General features: G+C 52.9%; 1 protein-coding gene across 6 annotated transcripts in view; it reads left to right on the top strand.

Annotated features, from left to right (window-relative positions):
• The window catches only part of LHPP (phospholysine phosphohistidine inorganic pyrophosphate phosphatase), a 118,968-nt gene that overhangs the window by 39,735 nt on the left and 66,948 nt on the right, over positions 1-12,285 (top strand). For 3 of the 6 annotated variants that reach the window (XM_027063336.2, XM_027063335.2, XM_027063337.2), the window contains exon 6: positions 6,515-6,606. The exons of 2 other annotated variants lie outside the window; for them this stretch is intronic. In XM_027063336.2, the coding sequence (XP_026919137.1) occupies positions 6,515-6,606 (92 nt within the window). Of the gene's footprint in view, positions 1-509; positions 3,702-6,514; positions 6,607-12,285 lie in introns of those variants that run through there. One more of the 6 variants, XM_053207063.1, reaches the window with a different exon arrangement.

The following is a 12,285-nucleotide window of genomic DNA, read 5'->3' on the forward strand; positions in this document are numbered from 1 at the left end:
TCGGACGCTTAACCGATTGAGCCACCCAGGTGCCCCGAACATTGCTTATTTCTGTTTCAGAAAGGTGGTATCTGTTTACCTTCCTTACCAGTTGTATCCCCCACATCCTTACCACACTGTTTTTACTTTTTTATGACATAGCGGTCTTTGAGTTGTGCTGTGCTTTGGAATTGTGCCTCACGAATGTGTCGGACTGTGGGGGGATTCCTTAGCAGTGGGCCATCTCCGGGTCTCTGAGGGGGCCCGGGTGCCTCCAAACCCGCAGGCTGAAGACCCGGGACGCATCGAGTGCTAGATGTCCTCTTGAGGCATCTCCCTGCAGGGGTGTGTGCCCCTCGGGGCTGAGATCCGGACTGAGCCCCCGGCTCCTTCACCGCCAGCCCTGCTGTGCTGCCCTGGGAGAGGGAGGAGAGCTCCTGGGCAGAGTCCTGGGGCGACCAGAAAGTGTATGACAGGTGGGCTTGCTCCCAAACACGGTCACCTGTCAGCGCGGGTTCTTCCCCTGGCAGACGGTAAGGAGGTGCTGGCAGGCAAAGATTGAAGAAACGTGAACGAAGCTGCTTGAAAGCTCAGACCGGAAGACCTGCCTGCGGGGCTCAGTGCCCCCTCCGGCTCTCCGGGTCTCCATGTTCCCTGGGAGTCCAGCCTCGCCGGGTGCCTCTGCCCTGCCTTCACCGTATTGCAGTCAGAAAGGAAGTGCATCCCGGGCCTGACAGGTAGGGGTTTTTTATTTCCCCCGACGGCGCACCTCTTGACCTCTATCTTCTTGCCAATGATTTTTTTTAAATCCTAAATGATTTGGCAATAATTGCCCCTCGTCGCGTGATCATTGCCCTTCACCGATAGTAAATCTGTGAAATCCCCGGAGGCCCCAGCGCATTTTGGTTTGCAGAGCCCACAAGCTGGCCCGGACAGGCATCACTGCTCCGGGCAGCTGCACGCCCCGCAGCGTCCCCGGCACCCCTGCGCTCCCCCAGCCTCACATGCGGCTTCGGGGCGCTGCCCGGATCGGGCATCGGCTCGTCGTGACCGAGTACAGTGGCCGCTTCTCCAGAGTTCTTCCTCCAAGGGCCCAGATCTCTGCTTCCGCCTTTGTGGGTCACAGCAGCAAATGGCCTTGCCCAGGAAGCCCCGGGAGGCTGTGTTCCGAGGGCGAAGACTTTCTACTGCCTTGGGGGAACGTGTGCACAAAATCTTCTTTTCCCCAGAAGCATGGAAGGCATCAGGCTTGACACGGATTCGTTGGAAGACCTGTTTCATTTCCAAGTTACTTCTAGCAAGATGGCCCCCGGAGCCTCCGGTAGCAATGGACAGGGCCCTAGGTTGGAAGGTTAGGAACGTTCAGAGGCCTCGAGAGGGCAGAAAGCAGAATCTCATCCTGGGGCTCATGGCTGGTCCGGCGCCCTCCTCCTGGATGAGTCGTGTGGTGGCCCGGTTGACCCTGGCTTGCAGAACCACCCATGTGTGAGCCCTGCTGCTCTTCTCTTGTCAGGAGGCACACGTAGCCCCCTGGCTGTTTCTTCTATTTGGATTTGGGGGCCTGGGTGGCTCAGTCAGTTGTGTCCAGCTTCCACTCAGGTCATGATCTCGTGGTTCATGGGTTCGAGCCCCGCGTCGGGCTCTCTGTGACAGCACAGAGCCCGGAGCCTGCTTTGGATCCTGTGTCTCCCTCTCTCTCTGCTTCTCCCCCCTCTCAAAAATAAGTAAACACTAAGAAAAAAAAAAACCCATTTGTATTTGGCAGTGCTCTCCCAAGCCAACAGTCATCCTAGAAGAAATTTCCAATTTTTACCGTACCTGGGTACTTGCCACTGGCACTATTACTCAATTTTTCTTTAAATCGATGGAATTAAAAAAAATTTTTTTTAATGTTTATTCATTTTTTGATAGAGACAGAACATGAGTGGGGGAGGGGCAGAGAGAGAGAGGGAGACACAGAATCCGAAGCAGGTTCCAGGCTCTGAGCTGACAGCACAGAGCCCGATGTGGGGCTCAAACTCATGGACTGTGAGATCAGGCGGCTGTGGCCACTAGCCGTTGGCAGAGGTCTCAGTGCTGGTGGTCATTGTCCACGTCCGAGCTTCTACCTGGGGCCTCCCTGATGAAGGCCCCTTCAGCCTCTGCTTGAATATGATTGAGTGGTACCTCCGAGGCAGCCTGTGTTGGTTGTTAGAAGAGCCTCGTGTTTACCTGGAACTACCTCTCTGACCCCCAGAGTGGCACCAGCTCAGTCTTTGTCCTTTTCCACAAACTCTTCATGATTTCTCCAGTTATTTGAATGCCTGTTCAGATGTTTCCAAGGACAGTCGCTTCGGGCTTATTAGCCTGTGCTTTGTGGAATGCATTGTATGGCCCTGCCCTGGGGAAGGGCGGCAGATGGGTTGTTAGCACACATATGGGGTCCCCTGCTGGGAATGCCCCTACCTCCTAACCTGGCCGGCCCCTCTTGCCCTTCAGGTTGAAGCTCAAAACCTCACGTCTTCCAGGAAGCCTTCCCCGACCACTACCCCTCACAGCCTCCTGCACCTTATCACAGGTCTTGGCTATGTATTTATGAAATTGTCTGATGAACGTCTGTCTTCTGTATTCAACCAGGAGCTTCATGAAGGCAGGGACTGTGTCTCTTTGATCCCCTGTATCCCCACTGCCTGCCCCCCACAGGGGCTTAATACAAAAGTGCTGGGTCACTGGAGGCAAGAGTGCCATCATAGAGACTGGACTATCTCCAACAGGGCTAGATCAGGAATTTCCCCAACAAAACATTTCCTAGTATGTTTTTCCTTTTAAACATATGCAGATAACTTATGTGCAGGCACTGTCCTCGATGCTTAATTGATATAGTTTCATTTAAATGCCACACCGCTTAGACCCCTTTTACAGATTGAAGCAGAGCCTTGCCCAAGACCACAGAACTAGCAGATAACAGAGCTGGAGTTTGAGCCTGGTTGCTCTGGCCCCATCTGAAACCTGAGCTCAGTCTGTCCATTCTGCTGGTCACACAAGGCCTGCCTCTGCTTCCACTGCCCCCTATCCCCCACTCTGAGATGGGAGACATGTTCCTTGCGGACTCCTGTCCTTACAGGCAGAGTCCAAATTCATTCCCCCAGTGTGAATGCCTCACAGTCATCGTTTGGATTGTCCTTGATTTTGGCTGGTGTATCTATTCACTGATTAGCCACCCACACCTGGCATCTGAATTCCAGAGGGGAGACTTGTGGAGTGACTGTCAGTTTTGAAGCTTCCACCCTGTCGGAATCAGGACACCCGTCTTGTCACGTGGAGTCTGGTTTCTCAGACCCATCTGGCCTCCAACCACGTAAAATCCCAACTGGACTTGAGAACAGATCTGGAGAATGTTTGATGTCTAAGACGTCCGATTTTTCTTCCACTAGCAGAATCTTGTCCTGAGAATATTTTGAAGCTTTTAATCAGAGTTTTGTGGTAGTTAAGTGAGGGAAGCTGTTCTTTTTTTCTTTAAAAGTACATATGTGGGGCGCCTGGGTGGCTTGGTTGGTTAAACATCTGACTTCGGCTCAGGTCATGATCTCACAGTCCATGAGTTCGAGCCCCGTGTCGGGCTCTGTGCTGACAGCTCAGAGCCTGGAGCCTGTTTCAGATTCTGTGTCTCCCTCTCTCTCTGCCCCTCCCCTGTTCATGCTCTCTCTGTCTCAAAAATAAATAAACGTTAAAAAAAAAAAGTACATATGTAAGAAAGTATGAATCAACGTAAACAATAATGTTAGTAATACATGTGGATATCGCAAAAGGAGACCCACTAATGACTAAAGTTGAGGCAGCACTGAAGTAGACTCTACTTTGGTGACCAGTGAGGAGACCTATTGGCTGTACCTCCTAAGTGTCTCCTGACGTCGGCAGCCATGCCTTAAATTAGGACACTGATCCACTCAAGTTTTTGGGCATCAGCTAAGTGCCAGCATCAGCCCATAGCCCTGCCTGCAGGAGCTCACACGTTTCTAGAAAAGAACGATGAGTGAACCAGTACAATGCAGTAGGGGACATGCCAGGGGGTAACCAGAGGGTTTTGGGGGGGGTCTCAGATCCCAGCTGGGTTCAAAGGTGGTGGTCTTGAAAGCCTGTTAGGAGTTGGCTGGTAGAAGAAGGGATCAACATATGCCATGGATCACTCTTTCTCTGTCCTTTTGTGCAGATCCATATTTCCACTTAGTACCATTTTCCTTTTGCCTAAGAGACTTCCTATTACATTTCTTTTGTGTGGATATGTTGGTGATGATGCCTTTAAGCTTAAGATATCTGAAAATGCCTTTATTTTGCCTTTGTTTTTGAAGGATACTTTTGCTGGGTATAGAATGCTAGGTTGGCATTTCCCTCTCTCAGTACTTTAAAGATGGCGCCCCACCATCTTCTCACCTGCATTGTTTCCAGTGGAAAATCTCATGTCTTATCTTTGTTTCTTACTGTGTAACAGTACTTTTTTCTTGCTTCAGCAGCTTTTAAGATTTTTGCTTTGTCCCTGACTTTGAGTAGTTTGATTATGTTGTGCCTAAATGTAATTTTCCTCGTGTTTCTTGTGTTTGGTGATGATTGGGGTCTTGGATCTGTGGATTTATCAGTTTTATTGTGTTTAGAAAATTTTTAGCCACTAGGAAGTCACATTTTATTTCTGTCACCTCCTCTCATCTTCCAGTTACACGTATATCAGGCCCTTTGAAGTCATGTCCTAGCTTGATGATGTTCTGTTCATTTTTGTTAAGTTACTTTTTTCTCTTGGTTTCATTTTGGATGGTTTCTATTGCTATATCTTCAAGTTCGTTAATCTTTTCTTCTGTGTTGTGTAATCCGTTATTAATTTCATTCAGCAGATTTTCCATTCCAGACATAATGTATTTCAGGTGCTACCAGTATAAATAAAATGTAAGCATTATTTAGTACCGCATACTTGCGATTAGTTGTAAATGTCAGTAAATTGCACTGTTATTAGTAATTAAAAATAAAAGCAGTTCTCTGTCGGAAAAACAGTCTGATGTAGTTTCCATCTCTAGAGGTTCCATTTGGATCTTTTCTTTTATCTTCCATGTCCCTACTTGACATTTGGAACATATGTAAGATAGTTGCAGTAACTAATTTAATGTCTTTGTCTGCTAATTCCCACATCTGTGTGAGTTCTGGGTCAGTTTAGACAGATTGAGTTTTCTGTTCATTATGTGTGATGTTTGCCTTCGTTGCATGTCTGATCACTTTTTTAAATTAGTTGCCAGACGTTGCAAATTCTGCTTTTCGGCGGGGGAGGGTTCTGGATATTTTCGTATGCACTTTGTTCTGGGATGCACTTAAATGACTTGGAAACAGTTTGATCCTTCCAGGTCTTGCTTTAGAGACTTGGGAGGCAGTGCCAGAGCAGGGTTTGGTCTAAGGCTAATTACTCCCCACTACGAAGGCAAGATGCTCCTGAGAACACTACCCAGTGCCCTGTGAATGATGAGATTTTCCAGTCTGGCTGGTGGGAACAGGCACTATTCCCAACCCTGTGTGAGGTCCGGGCACTGTTTTCTTTCATTTTGCAGTGTGATTCTTTCCCTGGCCTCGGGTGGTTTCCTCACTCACGTGTGCTGATCGGCAGTCTGAAGAATGCTGCCTCATTCAGAGGGACCCTCTGTGGATCTGTGCCCTTCTACTCTGGGTAGTCCCCTCCTCTCTGATACTGCATCCTGGGAACTTCAGCTGCCTTGGTCTCCCAGCCCTTAGCTCTGTCCCTCCATTCGGGGAGTCTGCCAGGCTCCGTGTGGTTCTCCCTCCCTGCACGCGCAGTCTGGAAACTGAATATACTCATGGGGCTCACCTCCTATGTTTCCTGTGTCCCAGAAATCATTGCCCTTCATTGCTTGATGTCCAGTGACTTGAAAACTGTTGTTTCATGTAATTTGTCTGGTTTTCATGTTGTGTCGGGTGGGAGAGTATATCCCAGAGGCTGCTTTTTTAAATGATCACCGGTCTGCAAGCGTTTCCTTTGTGCGTGTGTGTGTGTGTGTGTGTGTGTGTGTGTATTTTTGTTTGCATATTATTTTGGTTTTATAGGTAGTACCCTCATTATTGAAAGCAAAAAGTCCTAAACTGGGAGCTACAAAGATTTGCCAGAAATTTAATTTTCACAGGGCTAGTGGTTGGCACTTGGTTACGGAGTTTTTAGCTGCAGGTAAAGTTCAGCCCGTGTTCAAGTAGAGGCGAATCTGTGTCAGCCTCCCCACGTGGCCTTGTGACACCGTTATCACTTTGACACCTGAGGACTGATTTCAGATTGCCCACATATGCGCTGTTCAGAGCCACTCGGCTCTTGGGGGGTGGGAGAGTGGGCAGCAAGAGATATATTCAAGGTGGGTTGACTTTTAATCAATACGATGACAATATTGCCTTGCCTAATTTGTATGGTAGTGGTTTTAAACATCAAATCAAGCAGTTGATTATGTCAAAACAGCTGAAGGAACACAGGAATAAACTCCCCTGACATCACTTCTGAGCTCATTTCCCTGCCTGGCAGGCCATCATGATTGGAGACGATATCGTGGGTGACGTCGGTGGTGCCCAGCGGTGCGGGATGAGAGCCCTGCAGGTGCGGACGGGCAAGTTCAGGTGAGTGTCCCTGCACATGGTCAAGTTCATCTGCCTGCCTGCCTCCGTGGATTCCTGGGGTGTCCCAGTTTTTGTTTCGTTTTCTTTCCAAAAAGAACAGGATGTGGTTATCTGCTGACCTTTATACAACTGCCCTCTAAGGAGGGGCCTAGCTGACCTTTTCCTAGGTCAGGTAAAGTATCAAAAGATACGGGGGCCAAGTTTCACAGCTGGGATTTGAATAGGGTTTAGTGTGGAGACAAGAGAACAAAGGCTCCAGCTGCCCCAGGCCACAGAGGGGCAGGCCCAATTTGGGCAAAGTAGTCAGTGGGGGGGGTGGGGGGGGCGGTTTACAGATTGTGGGCCCTCAGCCCTCCCTGATCACCCTCCCTCTCCTCTTGCTCTGTCTTCTCAGTTCGTGGGAGACAGAGAAGCTAGAGATGGCAGAGCCATCCCTTGGTCAGGGACACCTTGGAACCGAACCGCTGTGTTCAGAGAAGCCGTGTTTCTTTCCTGGGTCAGGAGTCAGCCTAGTCTTGGTCAGGTTGCCGATGGGCACCTCTCAGGGGTCAGGTGCTTGGGGGCACGTGGAGGTGCCCTGTGGTGTCCGGGTTTGGCTTGTGGGGCCGTTGAGGGTGTCTTAGACATGAGAGCATTGTCTTGACATGTTCCAGATGGTTTTGATGGTGGCCATGAAGAGACAGTACAGTTTTGTGGATGCTGTAGAGACTTGGTTAAAACACGGTTACCCAGGGGTACTTGGATTGGGGTGGGGGGTTGCATCTGTCCCGAGCGATCTGTTTTCACAGGGTCCAGGAAATGGATTAGAAGGACCTGTTCACTGTGAGGCCCCTCTCCCGTGTGCGAGAGCCAAGAGACCTGTGGGTTTGGGGCCCAAGGGGAGTGAGGAACGCTTGCCCCGCCAGCCACCTCCTGGACCCTCCCGGGGCACTAGAGACTCTCTTAAAGCCCCTTGGCACACCTGAGATCTGGGCCCTCTTTCTTCCCCAGGCCCTCAAAGGAAGGCACCCCAGAATTTTGTATCTTTTTATTTGTTTGTTGTAAGGACGTAAATCAGCTTTTGTCAGCACACAGGGCAGAGTGAGAAGACCACTGTCACAGGTAAGGCAGCAAATGAGCCATCTGAGAAGGAGGCCACAGGGCAGAACAGGAGGCTGGGCTCTGTGTGCGGGAGGGCAGGTGGGAGACCTCTCAGCCCTGGCCTCTCTCCAGAGCCACACTGTTGAGGACGGTGGTCATGTGTTGCCGGTGGCTGCCGAGTACTTGAACTGTGTCTGGTCGAAATCGAGATGTGCTGGACGCACAAGACAGATTTCCAAGACTGAACGGTAGAGAAAGAATGTGAAAAAGCTCGTGAGTAATTTTTTGTACCGATTACACGCTCCAGTGCTAATATTTTATGTTAATTTCACCTGCCTGTTTTAATTTTTGCCAGTGTAGCTGCTAGAAAGTTCTTGCTTGCCTCCCCGGCTCACATCAGGGCTCAGCGCATTTCTGTTGGGCACGGGGGTCCCTGCACCTCCCCCTGTTCCCTGCAGATGGCACTCGTGACACACAGACCCCAGCGAAGAGCCAGAGAAAACCTTGTGCTCTGCGGCCCCCGTGGGGCTGGAAAGCCAGAGGCCTCCATGGCACCCTGCCTGGGGACTGCTTCGCGGTGTTCTCTGTGGTTCTCCCATGTGGTCGGCTTCCCCCAAGAATGCAGTTGGGTTTTCCTGGGCTGACCTTCATCTAACTGGTGTTACTGCCTGTTTCACCTGGCCATAGCTGGTTCATCCTCCCTGGTATGAACACACCTCTCTCTTCCCCTCCCCCGGAGGGCACACGTGGGTGGGTCCTGGTTTAAGCTTTCTTTGAAGTACTTCCAGGAACGTCTGATCCATGTGTCGTGGGCACGTGGGCATGAGTCCTTGTAGTGTCGATCCGCTAAAGCTGGAATTGCCGCGTCGTGGGGAATACGCAGGGTCAGCTTTAGCAGACAATGCCAGACTTCCAAATCGGTTGTGCGGGTTTATGCTCCCCCCGCAGTGGGCAGGGCCCCACTTGCCTCCCGCCCCTTCACCACTTGGCTGTCTTGCATCGGGAGGCCCGTGTTCTCCCCAGTTTATGCTCCTAGAGCCCTCAGGGGCAGCGTCGACACCCGGTACTCTGTCCACCCAGAGACTGGGGAGGGACCCAGAGGGGCCTCGGGAGAGAAGGCACAGGAGAGGCAGAGGTGGGCACGTGTGGTGGCATCGGTGGCTGCGAGGGTGGGACAGGCAGGGGCAGACACGCCCATCTGGGCCCTGCCCTCTGGCTTTGCCTGGGTTTGGCTCCCTCCACACCTGCTTGGTGTACCTGCTCTTTGATTGGCTGGTGGTCGGGGGACCGCACTGGAAATAGTAACCCTTTCTGGTATCTGACCGTCATTAGCCTTCTTGGTCCCTGACCAAGCCTGCTTCATGTCCAGGGCAAGAGGGAAAGGTTTTCAAACCGTGGACAGCTTGGCTAGGCCCTGCGGGCACTGGAACGGGGTCCCAGGTGAGGCCGGGAGGTGGCCACAGAGTGAGGCCCTGAGGCCTGGGGGCGGCCCAGAAGTTAGGCTCCCAGCCCCTGGAGCTAGCTTCCTAGGAACCTGTGGTGCCTGGGACAGCCCCGAGAGGCTTGTCCTATCTCCCTACTGACAGGCACAGACATTTAGTGGCCCCGCTTCCCACTTGTAGAAGTGGAAACTGAGGCCCAGACAGGGCAGGGGTGTTGGTACACATATTTTGACCCGTGGAAGAATGGCCACCCAAGGATGGGATCCCAGCCTCCCCGGCACAGAGAGGGTGCCCGGGCCATTTTCTCTGGCCTTTTGGACTGTGGACCCCGGAATGGGGTGGGGGTTAGGGTGTGTCCCTGGCAGAGGGGCCTGAGCCAGCCCTGACTGGAGGAGGGGCATCGGAAGGTCTGGAGGCTCCCCTAGCTGAAGGGCCAAGCCAGCCCCATGGTGTCGTGTGAGGCCAGTGCCCCGGGTCACCCAAGAAGGTCAGTGTCAGCCTTGAAGACACATTAGTCCCTGAGGAGAACCCCGGGAGAAGTGCAGCCTGGCCTCTGTGTTCTCCTCCGGTTTCCTCCCCTGCTCTCCCCTCCTGCTCTCACACCCTGCGCATCGCGTCTGCCCTGGGCCTCACCGCCTCCTTCCCGGTCCGCTAGGGCCCGCTTTCACTTTCCCTTCCTCGCACACTGCTTCCTGCGGCGGCCGCTAGAGGGCGCCGTGCTGCCGGTACCGGGAGGGGCTGCGTGCACACCCACTCACACCTGACGCGCCGTGTCCCCTACACTCACACCCGCAACACACTCACGGCTGGGTCCCACACCCTCACATGTGCATACCCAGGTCCCATAACACACAAAGACGCACCCAGCCCTCCCCGCCCCCCCACACTCACACCCAGGCCCCCTTGAGCAGCACACATGGATGGGCGTGCTGGCACACCCGCATGCACTCGCACCCAACCCACATGCCCCGTTTTCCTCTTGCAGCAGCCAGTGTCTGTGCTGCGACTGGGGCAGCAGGCCCGGGGGTCCTCGAGCCGCTCCAGCCCCTTCTGCCCCATCCCACCCCTAAGCCTTCGTTCGTGCTGTGCCCCACCACCTGTCCTATCATCCTTCCTCAGTGGCCTGCCTGAATCCTGCCTTCAAGGCCTTCCCTAGTGAAGGAACTCCCAGGTCCTCCCACACGGAAGGGCCCTTAGGGGACCCCTGGCTTCATATGAGGATGAGCTGAGAGTCACAGAGGGACGGTCTCCAGGGCAGGGGTCACCCCATGGCAAGCTGGAGCCCGGGCTAGACCTCACCCCAGGGCCCTGTCTGTTGTGCCCCAGACACACCTCACCTCCAGGAGAATCATCTGCCACTGCCGGGGCTTCCCGCGGCCTCTTTGTTTCCAAACCTTTTCTGAGATTTCCAGAATAGAAACAATTCCACGTACTAGTCTCCCAGGGCTGGACCTGGGAGGTTTCACCGGTAGATCCGTGATGTTCTTTGTAGAGAGGAGCGTCTGGTCCGGGGGCAGGCAGCTGTGTGGTCCTGTTTCTAGACTGCTTCGCTGGCCCTTGCCTCAGCTCTCAGGACGTTGACACCTTTGAGGATCACGGGGCGCCCACTTCATCTGATGTTTCCCCGCGATACGACCTGCGTTGTGCCCTTTGGGCCAGAATATCACAGAAGGGGTGCTGTGTGCTTCTGGGCGCATCTTGTCGGGAGGCCTCCACCAGTATCGGTGGTGTTGATGTTGACCGATTAAGATGGGGACTGCCGTAAATTTATGCAAAGGTATGGGCTTTTCTCCCCCTTTGTGAGGTATGACGATTTGCGGGGTGCTACTTGGAGGATGTACAATCCCAGTCCTCACCCTGCTTCTATCCGTTGTCTCTAAGGTCTATTACTGCTCCTTGAATTAACTATTTCTGTGACGGTTGCTAAGCAATTGCATTTTGCGTTCTTACGCTTGATGTCGGCATTCTACCGTAAAGAAGAATGTTTTCTCCTCCCCGTTTATTTATACCCGTGTGGACTTGCGGAATTCTGTTCAGTTCAGTGGGTTATCATCTGTTCCTACTGTCATTTATTCTGATGCTCACGTGGTCCCCGACATGGCTAGCGGCAGCTGAGTCCTTTGCACACATCCCCACCATTCTCTGAGCCCTTCCTTACTTTTCTGGCACCAAAAGATGTTTCAGGTTCATAATATTCTGTCTTTGCGTCAGCCCTGGAGCCGGCCATTTCTCAAGGAGCCCTAGTTCCTTTGAGTGGAGAGTGATATTTAGAATGGAACCCTAGGGCACGAGGCGTTCTTCCCATGCCTGGGTGGAGGGGCAGGTCGCTGTTCTGAGACCCTCTGAGCGGACAGAAGTAGGACACAGGCACTTGCAACTCACACGTCCACCCATCAGCACCTGTGTATCTTACTCCCAAAAACAGCACACTCGCACCAGTACCTCTGATTCTGGTCCAACACCACAGGGTTCATCCCAGCCTTACGCTCTTGCACATTTGTGCCTTCCTTCTACAGGGAGAAGCCTGCTTTACGTTATTCTCTCTCCATTTACGTATTTGCTCAGTCCCCCTGCATGTAGCCAACCTGACCTTGCCCGGCTGCTGAGTACCTGCTCCTCCCCTGCCCGCTGCCCCAGGGCCCCCTCCCCTGGGTCCCTGGTCCCCTTCCCATGCCCAGGCGCCACGGGCTACACTCCTACAAGGAAGGGGGGAAGACCCCAGACTTCCGCTGCCTCGTCCGCCTCCCTGCTGTCTCCCGCCCTGCTTTGCACGTGAAGGGATGAGTCTTTGCCAGTTTTGTTTTCCCCACGATGCCTTGCACGTGTTGGACGCTCTGCATTTGTGAAACTGAGCAGCAACCGTCTTCCATTGGCAGGGGCCTTTCGGCTTCCCAGCCATTTTCACGTTTGGGGCCCCCTTCCGAGCCTCAGGGTAGGCGGAGAAAGTCTGCTGTTTTCTGGGGAAGAAGCCGACTCATTTAAGGTCACCCCAGCCAGTAAGGCCATTCCAGGGCATTCGTCTGTCACAGTTGTCCCTATGCCTGGATGAAAGCCTAGCCCTGTCGTGTACGTGTTCGTGTGGGAGAAGGGACCATTTGTCCTTGGCTTCCGGGCACTCACCTGGGCTGCTGCTTGGAAGGGTGAGCATAGACAGAGG

This window comes from Acinonyx jubatus, chromosome D2, assembly GCF_027475565.1.
Source record: "Acinonyx jubatus isolate Ajub_Pintada_27869175 chromosome D2, VMU_Ajub_asm_v1.0, whole genome shotgun sequence".
NCBI lineage: Eukaryota > Metazoa > Chordata > Mammalia > Carnivora > Felidae > Acinonyx > Acinonyx jubatus.